The sequence below is a fragment of the Branchiostoma floridae genome, chromosome 18 (genome assembly GCF_000003815.2).
Source record: "Branchiostoma floridae strain S238N-H82 chromosome 18, Bfl_VNyyK, whole genome shotgun sequence".
NCBI lineage: Eukaryota > Metazoa > Chordata > Leptocardii > Amphioxiformes > Branchiostomatidae > Branchiostoma > Branchiostoma floridae.
This window is the reverse complement of record NC_049996.1, coordinates 3428266-3452213: the sequence shown is the minus strand read 5'-3', so window position 1 is coordinate 3452213 and position 23948 is coordinate 3428266. Positions and strand designations below refer to the sequence as shown.

Sequence of the window (23948 nt, the reverse complement as noted above, 5' to 3'; positions counted from 1 at the left end):
ATGCAGCTTCAGGAGGACATGTTGGTGTTGCTGAACTCCTCCTGGAGGCTGGAGCACGGTTGGACAGTACGAATCGGGTAAGGGTTCTTAATTACTACTGATGATGGCATGTTTGAGTCTTCAACTTCACACATATTTGCCGTATTCTTTATAGTGGAAAAGCTTCACTTGCTATCTAACATCGTCTCTATTCCTTACTGTCACAGTTTGAAGCCACGCCACTTCACAAGGCAGCTTCAGGAGGACATGTTGGTGTTGCTGAACTCCTCCTGAAGGCTGGAGCACAGTTGGACATTAGTGATCGCGTAAGGGTTGTTTATTACTACTGGTGATTGATATGTTTGAGTGTTAAACGTTACACAGTCACATAGTGTTTGTTATGATAATGAGTTCACTTGCTATTCTACATTATCTCTATTCCTTACTGTCACAGTCTGGAGCCAGGCCACTTCACAAAGCAGCTTCAGGAGGACATGTTGGTGTTGCTCAACTCCTCATGAAGGCTGGAGCACGGGTGGACAGTGGGGATGGGGTAAGGGTTGATGATTACTACAGGCGATTGACATGTTTGAGTTTTAAACATTACACACATTGTGTTTGATATGATAAAGAGTTCACTTGCAATCTAACATCATCTCTATTCCTTACTGTCACAGTTTGGAGACACGCCACTTCACGGGGCAGCTGAAGGAGGACATGTTGGTGTTGCTGAACTCCTCCTGAAGGTTGGAGCAAAGGCGGACAGTAGGAATCGGGTAAGGGTTCATAATTACTACTGGTGATGGCATGTTAAACTTCACATATATCTACTTTATTTTTATAATGGAAATGCTTCACTTGCTATATCTAACATCATCTCTATTTCTTACATTCACAGTTTGGAGCCACGCCAGTTAACTATGCAGCTTCAAGAGGACATGTTGGTGTTGCTGAAGTGCTCCTGAAGGCTGGAGCACGAGTGTACAGTGGGCATGGGGTAAGGATTGATGATTACTACAGGCGTTTGACATGTTGAGGTGTCACAATTACAATACAGGCTGAGTTTACCCAAGCATTTTCGATGGATCACTGCTGCTGGCTTTCGTGAAGCGCATGCGACCACTACAGTTACTTTCTGAGTGAGAGAGTGAGTGAGTGAGTGAGTGAGTGAGTGAGTGAGTGAGTGAGTGAGTGAGTGAGTGAGTTTCTAGTCGACTTGGAGTCACACTCCGCCGTAGTCAAAATTAAGAACGATCATAATTATCTAAGCAAAGGGCACAACCCACCTTACGTGTAATTTGTCCGTACGTCATGCTGTACAGGACAGGCGCGTCCCCCGTACTGGCACGTACCGGGGGGGGGGGGGGGGGGGGGCGAAACCCCCTCCCGAAGGGACACAAAGTTTTGCCTGTACGTAAAAATCTACGGCGTGTCTGTGCTCCAAAATCCGTCGGTTCGTATACGTACGGAGGCGATACTTACCACTAACGAATCCCAAAAGATTACCTACGTTTTATGACCTAGACAGCACGTACTTGCACGTACGGTATGTTGTGCCCTTAGCTTTACAAACGCGGCAGCGAAGTGAATTTGAACGCCAATTCAATCGGCGACGTGACGACCGCAGTGTTGCTTCACTTTGAATCGTATCAAAAGCTGTCAGAAGAGTGAAGCAGGCCTAGGAGTGTGTTTGGCTACGCCGGCTTCACTCTTCTCGCAGCTTTTGATACTATCTTATGCTACCTTAGGATCTGCTCGGAGATTACATGTGTCTGGCCTGGGAAGAAAATATCTTTCAACAAACTGTGTACGTGATTTCCTCTGAGCCTCTCCGGGTGTGCCTAAACACCACAAACGACTCAGAAACACCACAAACGACTCTAATATGCACTGTGTGGCACTCAAAAACCTTGTGTGGCGCTCTGGAGACATTGTTTATACATTTATGAATTTAAAAAATGCAGCAAGTCCTACGTATTCACCAGTTATTTTGAGTTAGTCCGGTTTCAAGATTAAAGCAATTCTTGGCCACCATGTTGGATCGTGCTTGCTTGCATTTGAGGCCGAAAATTAAAACACTTAGTATACAAGTTTTATAAGTTGACAATGGTAGAATTGCGGTATGCTATAATCTATGAACCAACAGCGTCTATAGTTTTGTCGTCCTGTCGTCTATGGAGCCGTTGAAGGTATCGAGAACTTCCCCATGCAGCCTCCTAGCACGGGCGATCCAACATGGTGGCAAAGAATCGCTTCGATCTTGAAACCGGCGGACTAACTCGATATAACTGGTGAATACGTAGGACTTGCTGCATTTTTTTAAATTCATAAATGTATAAAGAATGTCTCCAGAGCGCCACACAAGGTTTTTGACCCATATACACTGCATATCAGAGTCGTTTGTGGTCGTTTGTGGTGTTTCTGAGTCGTTTGTCGTCTGTGGTGTTAAGGCAGACCGGGCCTCTCCCACCACATTATCTCACCACATACCTTGATATGGGGATGAATAAAGACGACCAACCCGGGTGGTCAGTAGTTCTGTAGCATAAACCTCCTCTCTTAGTCTCTCTAGTTAGCTTGGCCACAAGCTACGTATGTATGAGGCCGTATAAGTAGCTCACCTTTCTTTATTACTCTGTGACCTGATGAGTGTTCGCACCTGTAAAGATATCTCTATGTTCCGTTGGCTGCATTCGTATGTAGTCTCGCATGTCTTCTGCACTCAGTTGCGCGATGATGCCATTTTTTGCTGTAATTGTTGTTCTAATCGATGTAATATTAAAGGGTTAATGCCCCGGCCTGAGGTGTATATGGTGAGATAATCCCTGGTCAGGTGCGATAACCACCCAATAAACCACCGAGTGAGCGTACTGCTGGCGCTGTTTGTGGCTGCAGCGTATGCAAGTATGTATGTGTGTGTGTGTGTGTGTTAGTGTGTGTGTGTGTGAGTTTGTGTGTCTGCGCGTGCCTATGTGTGTTTGTGTGTGCATGTGTGTTTGTATGTGTTCGTGTAGGTGTGTGTTTGCGTGTCTATGTGTGTTTATATGTGTATGTGCATGTGTGTGAGTGTCTATATATGTGTGTTTTCTGTGTGTGTTTTGTACGTGTATGTGTGTGTGTCTATGCATGTGTCAAAAAAGTTCCCGCAATGGAACAAGTGAATTTGGATGTACATGTAGATGTTCCACTTGCTGAAAGCTGCGCTTCTTGAATAAATGTTAACAGTTGTTCCTGATGTTTGTTGTCTCTACAGGCGCTGTGGATGGCTGCAGGGCAAGGAGACACGAACAGAGTGAAGCAGCTGTTAGCGGAGGGAGTCAATCCTGATGCTGACTTCTTGGTTGGTTACGAAGTCTTCCGTTGTCTAATAATCTATCGGGGCTAGCTCTACTCCAACGAATGAAAGCAATTAGTGATTTTCTGTTTATCACTACTACTGTCTGTTTATATATGGCGACAAAACATTTAGGGTCGTTGCAATGAACATCTAAACCTAATTTATATCTAACGACATTTTATTTGCCAATGTTCACAAGACAATTCTGGAAGAAGAATTTTTGTTTGAAATAAACAAAACTATCCCAAGCACCGACCAACAAACGAACAATCCTCTTGCTTAGAGCTAAGGGCTCAACCCGTACGTGCAACTGTGTCCTACGTACAAAACCGCGGGCAATCTTTTGGGATCCGTATTCGGTAAATACCGCCTCCGTACGACATCGTACGGAACCCAACGAATTCGGGGGCACGCAGACGCGCCGTAGAACGTTAAGTGCATGAAAAACTTTCCATACGTTCAGGTTGTGGATTCAACCCAAGCACCCCCCCCCTCCCCCCGTACGAGCCAGTACGGGCGACGCGTGTGCCCCGTACAGACAGTAGAGACAGTGCAGACAGTAGGAAGAGGTACGCATGCAACACGTGTAATTGATAATTACGGTCTGCATACGGTACAGACGTACAACTCACCACTTGCGTAACGAAAGATGTACGCAACCGTTCAAAGCATGCAGATCACATACACATGCTAGTGACGGTTGCTTAAAGTAATGAGTTTTCAGAAAAACGTGGCGGACGTGGCCTCCCAAGAGAACGTCCTGACGAAAAAACACATACGGCTGGTTGTGCCCTTAGCTTCAGTCGTCCACCCCCCTTATCTATGAAAATGTTGGACAATTCATCTCGCACTGCATGAAGTCAAACGCATTAAATAGCTAAAGTGGAAGTAGATTATATGTATGAGAATAGATGTTATTTCCCTTTTAGATATCATTTTTCTTCTTTGTTAAGTATACAATTATTATAATGTATACAACTTTTTTACTTTGTTTACAATTAGCCTTCAGGAATTAACTTGTAATAAAGTGATATGGGAATGGGAGTGCAGGGCTATCAAATTTCTTCTCAGTACTGTATGAAAATGAAATATAAACTAAATTTGACTATTTAAAGCTGGAATCGACTGTGTCACCGGTTCCTGTTTTGACCCTTCGAATAATTCATATGTAGCGTTTTCCTGTCTTTTTTAGCTCATGATACACTTTTGCTGGCCATTTCTTTTTGACTATTGCCCCGGTCAAGCGACCCAGTACAAAACGAAATGACCAGCAAAAGTGTATTATGAGCAAAATGTTCTAAATGACACAGGCTAGATCCACGCCACTTCACGCGGCAGCTTCAAGAGGACATGTTGGTGTTGCTGAACTCCTCCTGAAGGTTGGGGCACGGGTGGACAGTAGGGATGAGGTAAGGATTATTGCTTACTACTGGTGATTCAATATGTTTTAGCGTTAAACTTCACACACATCGTGTTTAATATGATAATGAGTACACTTGCTATTCTACATCATCTCTATTGCTTACTGTCACAGTATGGAGTCACGCCGCTTCAGAAAGCAACTTCAGGAGGACATGTTGGTGTTGCTGAACTCCTCCTGGAGGCTAGAAAACGGGTGAAAAGTAGGGATGTGGTAAGGGTTGATTATTATGACAGGCATTTTGGGTGTTAAACGTCACACACAGTTACAATAGGTCAGCGGGCTAAGTTTACGCCCGCATTTTCAATGGATCACTGCTGCTGGCTTTCGTGAAGCCCCTACGACCAGCGCGGTCACTTTCTGAGTGAGTGAGCGAGCGAGCGAGCGAGTGAGTGAGTGAGTGAGTGAGTGAGTGAGTGAGCGAGTGAGTGAGTGAGTGAGTGAGTGAGTGAATGGGTGAGTGAGTGTTGAGTGATTTAACGTTAAGACTTCAGAATGAAAAATCCTAATCACATACATGTACGTATGGCATACATATTAAACAGCTTTTATCATATCAAGAACGTTAACCAGTCTGCTTTATATGTACCGTGAAGGGAAACAACAGACAAACAGAAGACAGCAGTGTTCCACTGGAAATACAACTGCGCGGCCCTGGTATGCAGCAGCTGTACTCCCAGGCCTGCCACCAGGGGGCGCGACCGGTGCACAACACGCGCGGGCTCGTGGTTGGTCAGTACAGATCCGGGAAGACTTGTGTCGTCAGGAGGCTGACTGGAGAGAAGGCTGTGGAGGATGAACCGATAACAGATGGCATCGAGATTTCCCCGAGCGTGATGACCACGACTTGGCGGAAGGCGAAAGGTTTGAAATTTGATTGCTGTCTGGGCCTTTGACCACATGCTACGCCATAATATGTACTTGTTTTTTTAGATATCTCACATGTTCTTGAAAACTCTATATTACAAACAAATTGTCCAAGTTGAAAATCAAACAATTACGACAAAGTGCAACACATGAATTCTTTGCTTACAGAGGAGCCAGATGAATTCAAGGAAACTATGGCAGAACGCTTAGCGGAGAAACAAGAAGGTTGGTGATGACATTTATCATAACATGATACATGCACAGAGCACAAATATCAACGCAGAGGGTTAGGTGGGCGACAAGAAGTTGTGCGAGAAAGATGACGCCTTTGTACAGTTTCTACATGACCATTCGCATTGCTATGGTTACATTTCTAGAAACATTTAAGGAGACATAGTACCGATGATTTCTTACTCATTTTATTTTGTTCACATAAGCTGGAATTAAAAAAGTACAAGAAGAAACAGGGAAGCAGACCTTCCAGACGCAGCAAATGGAACCACTGAAAGAGGAGACACCGACACAAAGTCAACAGACTGCAAAGCTGGAAGGTAAAAGTAATGAACCGACACAAAGTCAACAGACTGCAACGCTGGAAGATGAACGTTTTTTTTCTACATTTCTCAATTAAAAATGCATAATAGAAACGTAGACCTGGACAGCGTAGTCAAAAACAAGTTGTTTATATTCAAGGCTGTACTTTGATGGGTTTTTTTACCAATAGCAACTTTAGTTGGTAGTTCCTAAAGAGAAGCCAAAAATTACCACCTTGAAAGTTACTACCTTGAGGACCGTACCAGGTACATTCTTTACATTTGATATTTTTGGGTACTAAGATCAATGAAAACATTAAAGATTCGGTTCCAGGTAGAACAGAAAGTGCAAGCAAGGATACATCACAACAATCACAGAACCAACAGCGACTTCAAGGTGATGACACGGTACAGCAGCAAACACAGGACATTCCTGATGACGTCATAACAAAGGCCAAAGAGAGACTCCAAGGTGGCATCACCGAGGAGCAGCTAGGAACAGCGGAACACCCGCGTCTCTCCATCTGGGACTTCGGCGGCCAGGCCACGTACTACGGCTCGCACCAGTGCTTCTTCACCCCCCGCGGGATCTACATCCTGGTCATGTCACTGCTGCAGAAGCTGTCAGACCCAGTTCCTTATCTGGACTACAAGGCATCAGCGGACAACCTCGTCACTGGAAGAGGTACATACCGCTTCTCTTGAATATCACGTCATCATGACGGTAATAGGGCCTTTACACTGAAGCCGAATTAGCAGGAATCAGGCAGACCTAGTCGGAATGAAGTATTTGCAAAATTCGTGCCACATTCGGGGCCATTCCGAGTGGGAATTCCAAATTGACCTTATATCCCCTTCACACGAGAATGAATGAGCCAAAATGCCGCCAGAATGAAAATTCTTTTCTATTCCTGAGAATTCGTAGTGTATTCTTGAAATTCTCACTGCATTCCATTTCCAGATATTCTTTTGGCCACATTCGGGCAGGATTCGAAGTGGCTTGCTGTTTTGATTCTCCATCGAATGAGATATGAATGTTTCGAATAATGTTGGAATGTCGTAGAATGCGGTCATACTGCAGTTAAAATAGTCAGAATCCACTTTGAACGCCATTCAATATTTCTCCAGTTCGAATGCACCTTGACAGTTTTTAACATCGAGCCAGTCAAAAGAAACGGGCACAAATAGCTGGAATGCAGTGAGAATTTCTGGAACACACTACGAATTGCCAGGAATTGCGAGGAATAGAAACAATTTTCATTCCGACAGCATTACGGCTGATTCTTGCTCCCGTGTGAAGGAGGCTTAAACGTTTGTCTGAACATAGGGGCTAAAATAGAACTTGAATTACTTTTAATATCCTGGTGCATGATTTTTGAAATTGTGAGACCAAAATAAACTATCTCGTGCCTGTTCAGACTACCTGGACCACTGGCTGAACTCAGTCCGCACACACGGACTGGTGCACAAACGGAAGGACAAACCACCTATCGTCTTGGTCCTCACACGCAAGGACATGGTCACCAAGGTATTCTCCACCCCATTATTTTATTTTTCACTTAATCATAACCCTATATGGAATTCTTCGAAAATCTAAAATTATGGGTTGAACTTTTCCTAGATCTTATATTTCTCATTTCAAAGTTGACCCAACCTTTGGTTCATGCCATGGAAGATATCACTACTTACTCTGAGGTCTCGTCACTTAGGTCTTTGTTCATCTTCTCAATTTCAATTAGACACGAATAGAGGTTGAGGCTGTGTTTCCAGGGAGCTTTCACCTGTATCAATATCTGAATGAATTGGCCTTCGTTGATTTCTTAAATCTATCAATATTTCTTCATCAGCTGAATTTATGCTCTTGGTTTCAGTCTGAGATTGAGCAGTACAAGAAAGACATACTTGATCACATCAGTGATATGGCTGCCGGCAAACACGTCTTACCAAAGATTTTTGTCATCGACAACTTCAGCAAGGACAACAGCGACATTGACGAGCTCCGAGAGTACCTCCGTGAGGTGGCGAAGTCTCAGTGGTACATGGGCCAGGAGGTGCCGATAACCTGGCTTCATCTGAAGTCCAAACTGATGGACAAGAGGGGACAGGACGACCCATTCTGCCCTTTCCAAGATGCTGTAGATCTGGCCCTGAGTGATGACGTGGGCATCACGGACGACAGTCATGTTGCCGATATCCTGACCTTCCTGCACGACCTTGGTGACATCATCTTCATCAACGAACCCGTACTCCGTGATCACGTGGCCCTTCGTCCCCAGGTGATGATTGACGTCTTCAAGACCATCATTACCGTTCCTGAATACCAACAAGACAGGAGCATGGGTGGGGAGGTCGCAGAGATGTGGAGGAGGCTGGAGAACGAAGGGATCCTCAGCGACAGGTTGTTGACAATCATCTGGACCAAAGCAGATCAGAAGATGCAGAAACCCTTCCTACTCCGGAACAAGCCTTTCCTGAAGCGACTGATGGAGAAGTATTACCTCATCTGCAACGCCACGCCGATCGGTGACTTTGATGAGACAACGCATGAGCCTGAGAAAGAAGAGATCTACTTCGTACCATCTCTTTTGGCCGCAAAGCCTGACGACAGCATCTTGTATCCTGGGCACATGAGCCGATTCCAGTACCCTCTGTATGTCGAATTCGACAACACGTTCCTACCCAGTGGCATGTTCTACCGTCTACAAGCAATCTGTGTGCGAAGGTTCGGTCTTGAAGAGTCCCAGGTGTTCGCAGGCTGCGGCCGCTTTCCTACCGATGATGCAAAGCAACAGTTCGTGGTAACCAAGGTAAAGCACTATCTGAAGGTGGAGCTTCTGTCGACAGAAGATGAAAACAAGGCAGTGTTCACACAGGGCCTTCCCGTGAGAAAGTTCCTCAGCAGTTGTCTCTTCGAGATCAAGGAGAAGTGGATTCCCTCCATCCAGTATGACTGGTGCTTTGAGGAGGAGTCAGATGAAGGAGCTGGCAAACTATCATTCCATCCGCTCTCTGACATCGAGCAAGAAGCGGCAATGAGGTCCAGTCGGTGAGGCCAATTATACTTTCATGTTTTTTTTAGTAAATCACACCCTTTCAACTTCTGTATTAGTTAGATAAGCGTTAAGTTATAGAACTGTAGTTATGTAGATGCCATACTTTGTACCCCGTACAATTGTTGTGCAATAAAGCTATTATTATTATTATTATTATTGATTAGCCCATACATGCAAGAGTGTGTCTGGTGATCACTTTCTGTGTTCTGTCCTATTACTGTACTATTTGTAATGTTGCTAATTGATAGTTTTGACATCAGTATTTCAGAAGACTTTATCGACGTCTGGATGGATGGTAGCGGTGCCCAAAGAATGTCCCTTGCAGGTACACCATGTTTGTTTTCTCATTTTGCATGGCACATTTTGTTTGCTTTGATAAAGGAAGGGGCTGAGGCTACCATCAAAATAATGGAAACACTTTACACATGCAGAGAACTCTGGTGGTGACGGACCAGTGCTGATAGAGCCCACAATGAGCCCAGCTGACATCAGTGCAGTCCACACGATCGGTCCTGTTCTGGACTGTATGGAGACGTGCGGAGGGCTGGATCTGGCGGAGTGTGACCGAATTAGACACGAGCTCACTTTCGTCAGCAGGTTCCATGAGTTGGTTGCTACCGTCAACGATGCCGGAGACAAGTGCCGTCGCTTGCTGGGCGCGTCTGTAGAAGTTTGCCTACCAGAGAGAGCACCTATGTTCCTCAGAGAAGAGAGAGGTAATGACTGTTGCAAACTCATCTTCTGTGGCTACAGTTTCCGTTCATTCTCCTACGCAGAGGGACCACAATCTTGTCGAAACTCCTTGTGGCCATCTCTGCTGTCTGGAGCACTCAGATCAGTTACTGACCGCCCTGCTTATAAATATTAATGAGATTACCCTTATATGGGAGTCAGCCAATCGGCGCCCAATCAGTCCCTTACGAGATCCCTTTCGAAAACAAAAAGTCCAAGAAAGTTCTATTCTCTGATTGGCTGACAGCTGGTTTGTGGCGACGCTCACAGTAACCGCTTGTGGGCCTCCAGACAGCAGGGCCCCAACAGGCAGTCAGCTAGTGCCGTTGTAGACCGTGCGTAGGAGGATGTTTCCGTTTTATCCCCCCGTTTCTATATTCAATAGCTCTGTCTTGTTTATCAGCTTATTTGCCTGACACTTTCTTTACCCATCGATCAAATATTCATGATTCACTTTCTGATTTCTAGGGAATGACATTGTTATCCTCCACGTTGGAGACTACGATGACAAGCTCGTACAGCCACTGGTGGAGCAGGTAGTCAAGTCGTCCAGCAGGTACGGTGTCACGGTTTGCGAAGACGTCATCCAATCAGGGGATGACTTCACTGACAAGATTTTGGATCATCTTCTCAAACGTAACGCCAGAATGGTCGTACCAATCATCACGCCACAGGCTCTCCACGGCAAACATTGGTCTACGCTCGGGTACGAGTTCCCCGTGCAGAACAAGAACCTGGTCTTTCCGGTCTTCGCTTATCCTGAAGGGACCAGGGAGCGTTTGCTGGAGGTGCTCGGCAGACGTTGTGCAGGGATGCTGGGTATGTCATCTACAGAAGTACCGATGACCGAGGAATCGCTGTCCAGTACCAAAATCAGTCTTACTGCTGCAGAAATCCTAAGGAAGGTGCGTGGATACAATGCAACGTCCATTACGATCACATGTTCTCTTCCATATTTGTTCTCTTGCCATTTTGTAAATAATATCACTTTCGTTTCCACAGGCGTCGTCCTCTGTTATGCTGAACACCTACACAATCAAACCAGAAGGCTGCACGCTCGAAGAGGACGGTGTCACTCTCGTGTTTCCAGAAGGATGCGTCGAGACGGAAAGGTCCCTGTCCTTGGAGGTAAAGTTTTGGTCTACTTTGTAGACTCTTGATGATGATTTTGCCTATGGCACTCAGGCGTTGTTGGTCTTGTTGGCTTACGTGTAGGTAAGAGATGTACAAACTATAAAACATTTTGTAGTTTTGTTACAATGACATGTACTTAGTTGCATGTCACTCCAAATCTGACAAGAAGCTGTATCGTTTTCTTAACCGCTTTATCTTTTTTTGTAAGGTCGAGAAGCTGCCCATTGACGACTGCTTAACAAACGCTTTCTCAGCTGTGACGCCGGTACTTACCGTGCACCAGGAACAGGAGGAAGATTTCTTACAGCCCGTGAGAGTCACCCTGCCGTGGGCTTGGAAGACGAAAGATTGCAACGTAGACAAAGTCGTCCTGATGGAGAGAAAGCCACATCATCCCCAGTGGACTTCGCTAAGGCTGGAGTTTCAAGAGACAGAAGATGCAGTTACATTCACAACCAGACACTTCTGCGGGTAAGGCATGCTCCTCAATAGACCATTCTCCTACGCAGAGGGACCACAGTCGTGTCGAAACTCCTTGTGGTCACCTCTGCTGTCTCGTGCAATCAGATGAGTTACTGACCGCCCTGCTTATGAATATTAATGAGCATATCCTTATCTGTGCAGTCAGCCGTTGGGAATTGGGCGTAGGAGGATGGAGCTATATAACACGTAACATGCATATGATTGGCCGATAGCTTCCCAACGGCCTTTGCGAGATGGCTTTCGTAAACAGAAAGCCCAAGAAAGGCCCATTCTCTGATTGGTTGACAGCTGGTTTGTGGCGACAATCACAGTAACCGCTTGTAGGCATTTAGATAGCAGGGCCCCAATAGGCTAGTGCCGTTGGGGACCGGGCGTAGAAGGATGTAATAGACAACAATCTTTTTATACATTTATTCAATTATGAATGTGATTGTTGATATGCTTTATCTGATAATTCGCCTTGCTTTGTTTCATTTCGTTTTTCTGCGTTAGGATTGCCGGTGCCAAAGAAAGTGGAAATGATGGCGAAAGTTCTACCTCTAGTGGCGACGGTCCAGGAAACCAGGAGGAGCCAGCCAATCAGGAGGTAGCTGAAGAAAGTAACCTAAGAGAACCGGGAAAAGTTGATGAGTCAGACAACCAGGGGGCAGCAGATGAAAGCATCACAAGAGGTCAAGGGCACCAGGGTAACGCAGCAAGTCAGGGGTTAGCAGAAGAAACTATCACAACAAAATCGGGGAACCCTGATGAGACAGCCAATGAGGCGGCGGCAGAAGAAAGTATCTCAAGAAAACCAGGTCACCAGGGTGAGGCATCCAAACAAGGGGTAGCAGAAGAAAGTGCTTCGGGAGAGTCAAATGTTTCATCAACATCCGCATCTGCAGATGCAACTGAGGCATTCCAGGTGTGCTGGAACAGATACACCGAAGACAAAGTGTTCCTCATCATAAACCCAAATAAGGCAACAGCAGACAACAACAACATCCACCTCATGTGTGTTCACAAAGACGATGATCCAACAGACTTTTTCCAAGCTGCCAACATGTTGAAGGTTGCGCCGTTTCAACAACGCATCGTCATGGGCAAGGAAGAAAGGATAGATGCCAAGTTTGACGAAAGTCAAGAAGTGATTGGCGTCCCCCTAGATGTTTCAGGTGGTATCAACTTCTACTTTCCACCGGCGGACTGCAACAGGTGCACCGTTGAGCTGATTCTCAAGCCTCCGTACCAAGCCAAGAAGGTGTACAGCAAAGGAGTGGTCCATTTCAGTCGTTATCATGCTGAGTCCGGAGAACCACTAACTGACCCCAGACGCCGGATCCCATCAGCAGCAGTGTTCCTCTACTTTGACGAAGGTACATCATTGGCCTATCATTTCCTTTCCGGCGACTATGACGATGTTTGTGTTTAGTGTAAAGACTAGGGGTGGGTACCGATAGAGAAAATTCAGGTCCAGGTCCGGTTCAGGTCCAGACGTTCAGGTCCAGGTCCGGATCTGAACCTGGACCTGATTCAGTATGTGAAAACTTGTGAATGAATAATACTCAAAACATTGGTCCATTTTGCTACAAAGAAATCTGTTTTGTGTAGTATTCGACTCCCACTGGCGTTTTAAAATAGTACAAAGCGAACTGCCTCGGTACAATTGACTGTAAAAGTTGGCAGAAATTATTATAGACTCTACTCTATTTCGCCAATTATTTTCGTCGACAGGTAGGCCAAAAAAACGTCTGAATGCCTGTCCATATAATCTGTTCATTTTCCAATCGGTCCAACGTCCTGTCCACCGGATTTTTTCAGGTCCGTTATTTCTGGACCGGTCCACTGAGAAAAACCGGTTTTGTACAGGTACACCGTACCCATCCCTAGTAAAGAACATTAAGTGGCATTATAAAATGATTTTGAAAACATCCACTTTCCTGCCCCTATAAACATATACATGCTCTGGGTACAATATGGTAACGCTAGTTCACCTTTATCCGTTGCTTTCAGAATTTCGTATTTGCAGGCGAACCGCAGAGCTCTATGCGCATCCGTTCTGCGCAGCCTTCTCTGGACAGGTCATGAGCCAGAACGCAGTTTGTCCTGGTTTGACCCCGCTGCATGCGTATAAACAACTGCCTGTTGTGCAACAAAAAGACCTCAGACCTACATAATGTTTATACTTTTTCACATCTACAGGATTTGCCCAGCACAGTCATGTGGATATTTATTGCATTGCAAAAGTTCAGCCAACGTTGTGGCCCTCGGAACAAAGCAATTTTCGGTCTGTGTATTTGTGATTATCTTTTCTCCAGTTGGCCGGGACACAATCAGTTTTGTCCACAGTCGGACAGTCCAGTTCCTCACCTTTACATTGATACCAAATTTGAAGGGTAAATTTTAGGAGAAACGGTTTTGCCCCCCAAAAAACTACAGCCATGTCAAATTCCCCGGCATCTTTTTTCGAATGAGAAACCGCACACACTGATCTTTCACTATGCTTTACAAAACTCAGACATGATGTTTTGACATCATTACGCTTGCACATGAATCCTACTTATTCTGGCTTCTGGATAATGTTAGTTTTATTTTGGTGGGCTTCCCGAAATCTATTTGCGACGGCAAGACTTGAGGCGTTAGTTATATCATCTTTTCCAAATGCTGGTTGAACTTGCAACATTAGGCCTGCCCCCCTCGGCACGAACATGGAACGTACCGGCTGGGTTCCACCGTTCGAACCCAGGTTCGGACCAGGAGTTCGAAACAGATTGACTCAAAATATGATGAATCTTAAAAACTCTTACTTTGTACTAAAACTCTGTGTCTATGTGCGTTTGATTATCATCATGCCACTTATTATATTGCATGTGACAGCCGCACCCATTCAGATTCTTGTACCAGGAAATGAGGTCTGTGACACAATGTGAAATGTATAAAAATTGGGTCCGTCCGCAGGGTAGTGTGCTTGGGTAGCTACAACCAGACTGAAAATTCACCACTGTGATTTGCGCATGTTCGCAGTTAATTTGGGGCAAAACCGTTTCTCCTAAAATTTACCCTTCAAGTTTGGTATCAATGTAAAGATGAGGAACTGGACTGTCCGACTGTGGACAAAACTGATTGTGTCCCGGCCAACTGGAGAAAAGATAATTACAAATACACAGACCGAAAATTGCTTTTTTTGAGGGGCCACAACGTTGGCTGATCTTTTGCAATGCAATAAATATCCACTTGGCTGTGCTGGGCAAATCATGTAGATACGAAAAAGAATAAACATTATGTATATCTAAGGTGTCTTTGTTGCAAAATAAGCTGCTGTTTACACCCATGTAGCGGGGTCAGTCCGTGACCCGGCGTAAGCCGTATTTCAGAGAATAACGCGTTCTACGGTGACCTGCGGTTCGACTGTTTGAGGATATCACGACGACGGACGGTAGATTCAAACTACAATATTTGACCATATTAGACTTATAGGTTACCCTACGTATAAAGGTGAACTAGCGTTAACTCTCTGTGGAACATTGAAACACATTCCAACAGCAGTCATGATGATTTTTATAAACGTTGGCTTAATTATTTGAGATTTTTTAAATATTAAATTTCATTTATTCACACAATATGAAAACTACGTACATAGGACCCCCCCCCCAATAAGTGGCGGCAGATTGGCAACTGATTTTTGTTATGAACATGCGGTGAAGAACTGTCATTGCAGAAAAAAGCATAGAATCTTAGAAGGTATATTGAGTAAAGGGAAAGCTAGATCAGATGCTATAATTTGATTGGGCATTTGCAATTTTTCACAAATCTTTATTAGGAGAAACGTATCCTTAGTAAAGTAGGCCAAACTACAAAAAGTAGTACAAAAGTCAAAGTAGGAACGTGTTATTGAAACAAGACTTATTCTGATAATAATCACGACTGGAGAGTCTATGTGAACACCTTAAATTGTCGTACCTAATTGCCTTTGTCATCTTTCCTTGATAACAGGTGAAAAGAAGACAAGCCAAAAGCGACATGGAAGACAGCTCAGCGACGTGGGGCCTTCCTCAAAACCACCTAAGCAAGGTATTTATCAAGTCATGTTAGACATACAATATTGATATACGTATCTCAATGATTATGTACAATAAATACATGCAACCACAAAATTTGTACCTTTAAAATGAATTGATTTCAGAAATTACATTAGAATAACTATCGATGAAGGAGGTTTGTGAAATGCCCCGGTGTGCGATGGTACAAAAATCCTCCTGTCTGGAGTTGGTGATTCACTTCAAATGACCCGGATGAAGTCCTAGTGAATTCTTAGTTCCCTGTGTCTAGATGTCTGTATAAGTTTTATGCTTATTGTTCTAGTCGACTACTATTTCGACAAAGTTGTTGATGGAGCCAGTTCCCATTGGGACAATTTGGCTCGAAAGCTGAACTTCACCGAGAACCAGATAGATGGAATAGAGCGGAAGAAGAAAGATGAGGACAGGAGATGTAGAGAGATGCTGAGGAAGTGGAGAGACAGGGCTGGGGCAGCTGCAACTCTTCAGGCCCTGAAGAAAGCTCTCGTCAAAATCGAACAAAGGCGCGTTGCGGAGACACTGGAAGGTAAACCCTTTGGACCTGCAGCTGTTATATACTAACAAAACACACATTTTGGACTCACCCAAATTTTCGACTGCACAGCATCAGTCTTTGTCAAGGAATGAACAATCCACTGCTGTCGTGACGTCACGTTATGCAGATAGAACATGTGACACCAACAACTTAACATTTATCGTGTAGCCAGAGAGGAAAAAGAAAAACCATAGGAACTCTGGTCAATTACGGCATGTGACACCGTGACGGTTCTAGTAATTTCCAACACGAAAATTGGACTCACCCAAATTTTCGACTGCACAGCATCAGTCTTTGTCAAGGAATGAACAATCCACTGCTGTCGTGACGTCACGTTATGCAGATAGAACATGTGACTCAGTGAGCAGTGGATCATTGGTTGCAGAAAGTCTATGGCGCCCACCGTCACGACATCAGTGGATTGTTCATTCCTCGACAAAGACTGATGCTGTGTAGTCGAAAATTTGGGTGAGTCAATTGTTGTGTTGGAAGTTACATTTCAACTTTTTCAAGAATGACTTCTACCAACACAGATGAACTTCCAAGTTAAAACACACACTTTCTTCTTTTGTTCTTATTTGTTTTATCTAATTAATGCGTGCGTCAGAACATGGTTTTCAATTTCTTTGAAATGATTATGATGAAATGATTTTAATAAATTTCACCATCTTGTCGTTTCAGACTCTTCAGAATCTTCGGATGGTTGAAAGGTATGTCAGTCACAACTTGTTCATGCCTTTCAAACTTTTTCAAGCAATTTCTTTGGGGGGGGAGGTGGGCTGTCGATTTTACTGTTGTTTTACTCCCTGGTCAAAACATGGCGGCCATTGTTTATAAAAGGTTTGTTTTTGATACAATAATTGTCACCATTTCCTCTCCTCAGATACCTCAGACTAGCGGGAATCTTCGAGTGACTTCGGTGACTCTACACATAAAAGATGATAAAGATTCATTGATAGTGTAACGGTGAGGTTCAAGCGCTGCCAAACTAACCACGCCAACAGATCACAAAACCCTGCAACGCAAACCACTACGCTACAGAAGACTGACAGTCATTTGGCAAGGTCGTTTGTCGGTACTTGAATTATCCCCACTGTTACAATAACTTTTGAACCACCACATCAAACTAGCAGATGTCCAACGTCCATATCGAATGCAGATACAGAAAAATGCAGAAATTGTGAAAATAATACAGCCAAACGATCCTGCCTACTTTCCTAAGTGCTTACGCATTCCTCCTCTCCGTCAAGAAGAATCTCCAAAAAAGCGCGCTTCAAAAGCGCACAGCAGGCCCATAGCTTTTGCCAAGGGCAAAATCATGATACACATATACATGATTTTATAAGCGCTAAAGCATTTTATAAGGACAAAATATACATTGTATTGTAAAATGATGATTCGCAAGTGTACCGAGTACATCTTTCTTAAAGATTAATACCGTTAAGAGGCAATTTTACAATGTACCGCAAGGTGGTAGACAACAACAATGGCCGAGCAAATCATTGTTGATAACATTGGGAGCCATCAGAGGGTAAAATTGCAAAATATTATTGCTATTGTTAGTTGTGCAAAAAAAAAAGACGGAAACGAGCTTGCTAGGATTGCTCAAAGGTTTGCAATAGTCATTAATTCATCTGTTGATACATGAAGTAAACTAAGTTTTATCTTAAATTTTTAAGAAAGTGTTAAATTTTGCGTCGTTGGCGTCTTCAGTGGAGAAAGTAACAGAAAGTTACAGCTTACTTTTGAGAGAAAAATGCACAAACGTTAGTTTTATCAGTCACCTATGATAGATGAACTGATAATTAACAGTTAATAAGACTGAAATCATACGTAACGAAACGGCGTAACGCTAGTTCACCTTTATCCGCAGGGTAACCTATATTCGTTATGTTTATCAACACTGTATAAAGGGACATTAACTGGACGGACGGTGGTTTCAAGTTGTAATGTAATTTAAAAACCGTCCGTTGACTCCTTAATATCTCCCATTTAACTCCCCTAAATAAAATACCCATTTCTGAAAGCAACGGATATAGGTTACCCCGCGGATAAAGGTGAACTAGTGTTACGCCTTCGCTTACATCGCATAAACACGACTTACACTATCCAAAGGGGCAAATCGGTCATTCACCCCGGCTTCTGCATACGTCATCGGGTGAATCACGTGAGTAGCCTATTGTGAGTCCTACTGGTTACTTTTCCCCTTCTCACCTGCGTAGGTAACTAAGCTTACGGCGCTATGGGGCCTCACGCGGACGTCTTAGGACGTCTGAGCTGACAGGCTTCGGTTCCTGATGAGTTCAAGCACCTAAATGAGGTCTTAAGACCAGGAAAGGGTTGTCAATCTCTCGCGAAACACTTCTGGAAAAGTTAAGTTGAACCCGGAAGTTACAGGTGCGTAACGGTACACCTAACGTCTGGGCGTAACTGTGCAATTACAAAGACTAGCAAATTACTGTAGCACACAGCTTAAATCTTGTTATCAGATTGAAATAGACACTAACAACAGTCAAACGTGCATTAGCGACCATCTTTGCATAGCGACCACCTGGCCATTGCGGTCACTTTCTATCGGCCCATGGATTTTTCCCATTGATCTGAGCATTAACACACGATTACCGGTCCCGTAGATACAGAAACATTGCCTATTGTATGTACCTTACCCGGCGTCTTAAAGATTTTAGTCTTAGACTTCTGGTGACAAAAATAATGCTTGGCATATCTAGACTATATTTAACGTTTGGCAAAACCGGTCAATGCTTGAGTCCTCATGTCATATGGAACAGTCCATTGTTTCGCAGGGGTATACAGGCTCACGTGTTTTTTCATAGATACAGCGTCTCTCCAGATTTAGCTTGCTAATTTCACATTTTTTTTACCTTTTCATGTAATTACGTAACACCACCAAGTTAATATTTTCGAATAGCCAGGAAGGAGCAAGACAGAAAATTTTAGGAATGTTATACCTTGTGAATATGTAACAACTGTCTGCAATATTACAATGTATCGCAAGGTGGTCGACAACAATAGTGGTCGAGCAATGATGGCCAATAACATTGGCTGTCGTCAGAGGATACAATTGCAGAATACTATTGCTATAACGCTATATTAAGTTGTACAAAAAAAGGACGGAAACGAGCATGCCGAAATTGTTGAAATGTCTGCAGTAATTAATTCACATTTTAATAGATGAAGTAAACTAAGTCAACAAGACAAAATAGTAATGTTATGTACAGTTTTTATCTGCGCCATTGGCGTCTTCGGCGCAGAAAGTCACAGAAAGTTACAGCTTACTTTCGAGAGAAAACTGCACAACGTTAGTTTATCATTCACCTATGATACATGAACTGGTAATGAAGAGTTAATAAGACTGAAATCATACGTAACGAAATGGCGTGACGCTAGACAGTAGTAGTTACCTTTATCCGCAGGGTAACCTATATTCGTTGTGTTTATCAACACGGTATTAAGGAACATTAACTGGACGGACGGTGGTTTCAAGTTGTAATGTAGTTTAAAAATAGTCCGTTGATATCCTTAATATCTCTAAATACCCATTTCTGAAAGCAACGGATATAGGTTACCCCGCGAATAAAGGTGAACTAGCGTTACGTCTTCGCTTACATCGCATCAACACGACTTACACTAACCAAAGGGGCAAATCGTCATGAGGTCATTCACCCCGGCTTCTGCATACGTCATCGGGTCAATCACGTGACTAGCCTATTGTGAGTCCGACAGGTTACTTTTCCCCGTTCTCACCTGCGGAATTAGCGAACATTACGGCGCCGTGGGGCCTCACGCGGACGTCTTAGGACGTCTGAGCTGACAGGCTTCGGCTCCTGGTGAGTTTAAGAAACTAACTGAGGTCTCAAGACCAGGAAAAGGTAGTAAATATCTCGCGAAACACTTCTGGAAAAGTTCAGGTAAACCCGGAAGTTACAGGTGAGTAACGGTACACCTAACGCCTGGGCGTAACTGTGCAATTACAAAGACTAGCAAATTACTGTATTTATCAGGAAATGCGACAAATTACACTGACTCTCAGGCAGCGTTGCTTAGGATATTAGAGTCTAAATGTACGGAAAAACAAATGCACAAGAATAGTACTATAAAGTTACAGTGGCATTATCAAGAACTCAAAACTGACTCATCTAAAATCAGTCTACAATACATTACAACCTACAATCTAAATCATAATTGCATTATATCACAAAAAGTAGTTTGTGTGCAAGTTCGGAGGTCAGAGATCATCTGAAAAAAGGGCTATCTATATACAATGTTGGAACGTCCACATGCGACATCGTAGATATCAAAGGAAAAGATAAAGGGAAAATTACTGAAACTAGAGTTCCACGAACACATACCTTTGCCAAATAACAAGGTTTGTTATGTAGAATGATGTCTGTAGACAAATGCGTTACTCATTTCATTTTCTTTATAATCATATGCTTGGAGTTGGTTTATAAAATTTCAACATTGATTATGCAAATTAGATCCCAAGTTACCATTAATCGATATCAAATTGTATCAAGTATTACTTAAGCTATCAGCATACCAAAAATCATGATGATCCTTTGATCCATTCTTGACTTATTCTCTTTCAGTCTTTAATAAAATACACCCCTTACTCTCTTCCCTCTTTCTCAGTTACATATGTGACAACTTTGATGAAAGTACTATAATGAAATGCAGTGGGTTTTTGTACTTTTCCTAATTGATTATGCAAATTAGCTGTTGATTTGCATAATTGGTATCTCATTATGTAGGTCTTCACTTATGCTACCTAAATACCAAAAAACATGATGATCCGTCAACATGTTCATATTTTCTCATTAATAATGCAAATGAGGTCATCATTTGCATAATTGATATCTATAGCCATTTCTCTCCTTCCCAGCTACATATGTGACAAGTTTGAAAGTCCTATCATGGAATGCTGTGGATTTATAAATTTTCCTAATTAATTATGCAAATGAGCTGTTGATGTGCATAATTAGTATCTCATTATGTAAGTCATCACTCATTCTATCTACATACCAAAAATCATGACGATCCGTCAACATGTTGTAGAGTTATTTCGTCCAAAGTTGAGTTTCTGCTGCAGTACCTTAGCAAGCCGCTAGGGGGTCCATTATCAAACTTGACCTTCGTTTCCCGATCCCTACCCACCTACCAAATATCATCAGGATCCATCCCAGGCTTCTCGAGTTATGCTGTTAACACACACACAAACACATCCAAAACCTAACCTTAGCCATTCTGGCAAAGGTAAAATTGTCGCAGTGGTTTTAGTCTATTGTCCAGGTTTGTGCGGCAACCCCTCAGCTCCAAAACCATAACTCCACAAATGTGCATTTTAGTTGTATGAAACTGTTCAGAAGTCACCCTCAAGCTTAAAGCATCGAGAAACAAGTACCATTTCCACCACCCTGTCACAATTGCAAGGGGGTAGGCACTACTTCTAAATTTGCACAAAGCCCACCATACCACATATTTATCTAGAAAATTTTATATAATATTCCCTGGAGAATCCCTTCTTTACTTTTTTGTAGACAGTCAATGAAAACATGTCTGGATATATATATCTTTCAACCACATTTTTAACAATGTACATTATGTACTTATTGTCTAACTGTGAATTCAGACATCCATAGAAAAAAGTAACCGATATCGTTTCAAATTTCCCTTACGCATTGTAACCTGAATTCCTTACAGCTGTTCATCAGTTCATATTCAATTTGATGACAGAGTGATACACGCCTACTTTCAATAGGGGATGTGTTGAAAAGTCCGAAAGTTTGAAGTGTAGCCACAACTTGACTGTACATTAAATATATGTAAGTCAATTGGGAACAATGTCCCAAGCTCTGCTCTACTACCTCATGTTCCTTGTATCTCTATGTACACCCAAAAGATTTTCCACAAAATCACCTCCGTGTAATTTCTGCTGGGCAATTGTCTTCTGAATTAGCTCTGCCCCAAATCTCACAACCATATGATATAAAAGGTAAGATACATGTTCTACATAGTTCAAGCTGACTCTTTGGAGACAGACTTGAATGCATGAAGGCTTTGAGACTGAAAATGGCTTTTAAAAGACTACTGCAAGGACAGCTCAAATTGAGACCATGTAGTGAAAAGAGAGATTACAGTGTACCTACCTCTCAAACTCAAAGGAAGGAGAAGAATACAGACTAAGACCGTTGTTATGTACATAAGCCCATCATTTTGGCTTGCCAAGTTGATCATATGGCCTAAGGGTCAACTAACACATTTGCAAGGTCTGACCTTTACACCTCTGAAATATCAGGTTGCTCACAGTACTGACTGATCATAGGCCAGTCCAATTCATGGACCAGGAACCCCTCAACTGTGGTGACAGCTGCTAAGGTGGAGTGGGGTTGTAAAGCTTCAGAAGTTTTCGACAAGAATGCCCCTGCTATCCCTACACTAGCCGCTAGGGGGCCCAAACTTATGTCACTAACTCCTGAGCACAACAGCTATCTAACACCCAAAACTCGTGGCCATACCATGTTCAGAAGATGGAAAAACACACCCGGAAGTTGCGCTGCAGTACCAAGGGAAGCCGCTAGGGGGCCCATTATCGAACTCCCCCTTCGTTTCCCAGACCCCTACCCACCCACCAAATACCAGCTGCATCCGTCGAAGTCTTCTCGAGTTATGCTGTCCGCAGACAAAAGTTTGCAATTAAACCGGCGCCTGCACTTCCATGAAAGCCACTAGGGGGCCCAAACTCGCAGCAATCACTCCCTGCTTTAAGGGCTCCCTAACGCTCAAAAATCACGACCGCAGCATGTCCGGAACGCGAGATATCAAGCATGCAGGTCCTGCTGCAGTACCTTAGCAAGCCGCTATGAGGCCCATTATCGAACTCGACCTTCGTCTTCCACACCCCTACCCACCCACCAAATATCAGCTGCATCCATCGAAGTCCTCTCGAGTTATGCTGCTCACAAACGGGGAGAACCACACCACCAAACCGAAAACATAACCTTAGCCATTCTGGCAAAGGTAATTACTGTAGCACATAGCTTGAATCTTGTTATCAGTCTAGTCTTTTACCCTTTTCATTCCCTTGGCGATACCGTATTTCATCCACTTGTGGAAACGTTTTAAAGACCATGATTATATACATTAGGCGTGTCCGGGATAGACATGTGTATGCTGGTGGGAGTGCGTGTGACTCCAGTCTGTTCCACAAACGTTGCATACTAATAGTATGTGTGTTTCTGCGTTACAGGAAAGAAAGCAGCAGACTTTGTGTGACAAGCAGGTACTAGGTGCCATTGGGCAGGTTCTATGTCGGTTGGCTTGATCAGGCATGGATGACAAAGGCTGGGTAGGTTACATGTCTTCTCATGATAAAAGACATGAAAAGGAGGCAGGTGTGTGTTTGTGCGTGTGTATGTGTGTGTGTGTGTGTGTGTGCGTGTGTGTGTGTGTGTTTATGTGTGTGTGTGTGTTTCTGTGTTTGTGCGTGTGTATGTGAGTGTTTGTTTATGTGTGTGTGTGTCTTTGTGTGTGTGTGTTTATGTGTGTGTGTTTGTGTGTGTTTGTGTGTGTGTGTGTTTGTGTGTTTGTGTGTGTTTATGTGTGTGTATCTATGTGTGTGTGTGTGTTTCTGTGTTTGTGCGTGTGTATGTGAGTGTTTGTGCGTTTGTTTATGTGTGTGTGTGTCTTTGTGTGTGTGTGTTTATGTGTGAGTGTGTTTGTGTGTGTGTGTTTGTGTGTTTGTGTGTGTTTACGTGTGTGTGTCTATGTGTGTGTATGTGTGTGTGTGTCCTTGTGTG

At 43.5% G+C, this 23948-nt stretch overlaps 1 protein-coding gene across 1 annotated transcript in view; it reads left to right on the top strand.

The window, feature by feature from the left end:
* The first annotated feature begins 6096 nt into the window (after positions 1 to 6096).
* Positions 6097 to 23948, top strand: part of LOC118405988 — a 62821-nt gene continuing 44969 nt past the window's right edge. Inside the window, exons 1-2 of the mRNA XM_035805842.1 lie at positions 6097 to 6154; positions 6471 to 6821. Coding sequence (XP_035661735.1) covers positions 6097 to 6154; positions 6471 to 6821 — 409 coding nt within the window. The remainder of the gene's footprint in view (positions 6155 to 6470; positions 6822 to 23948) is intronic.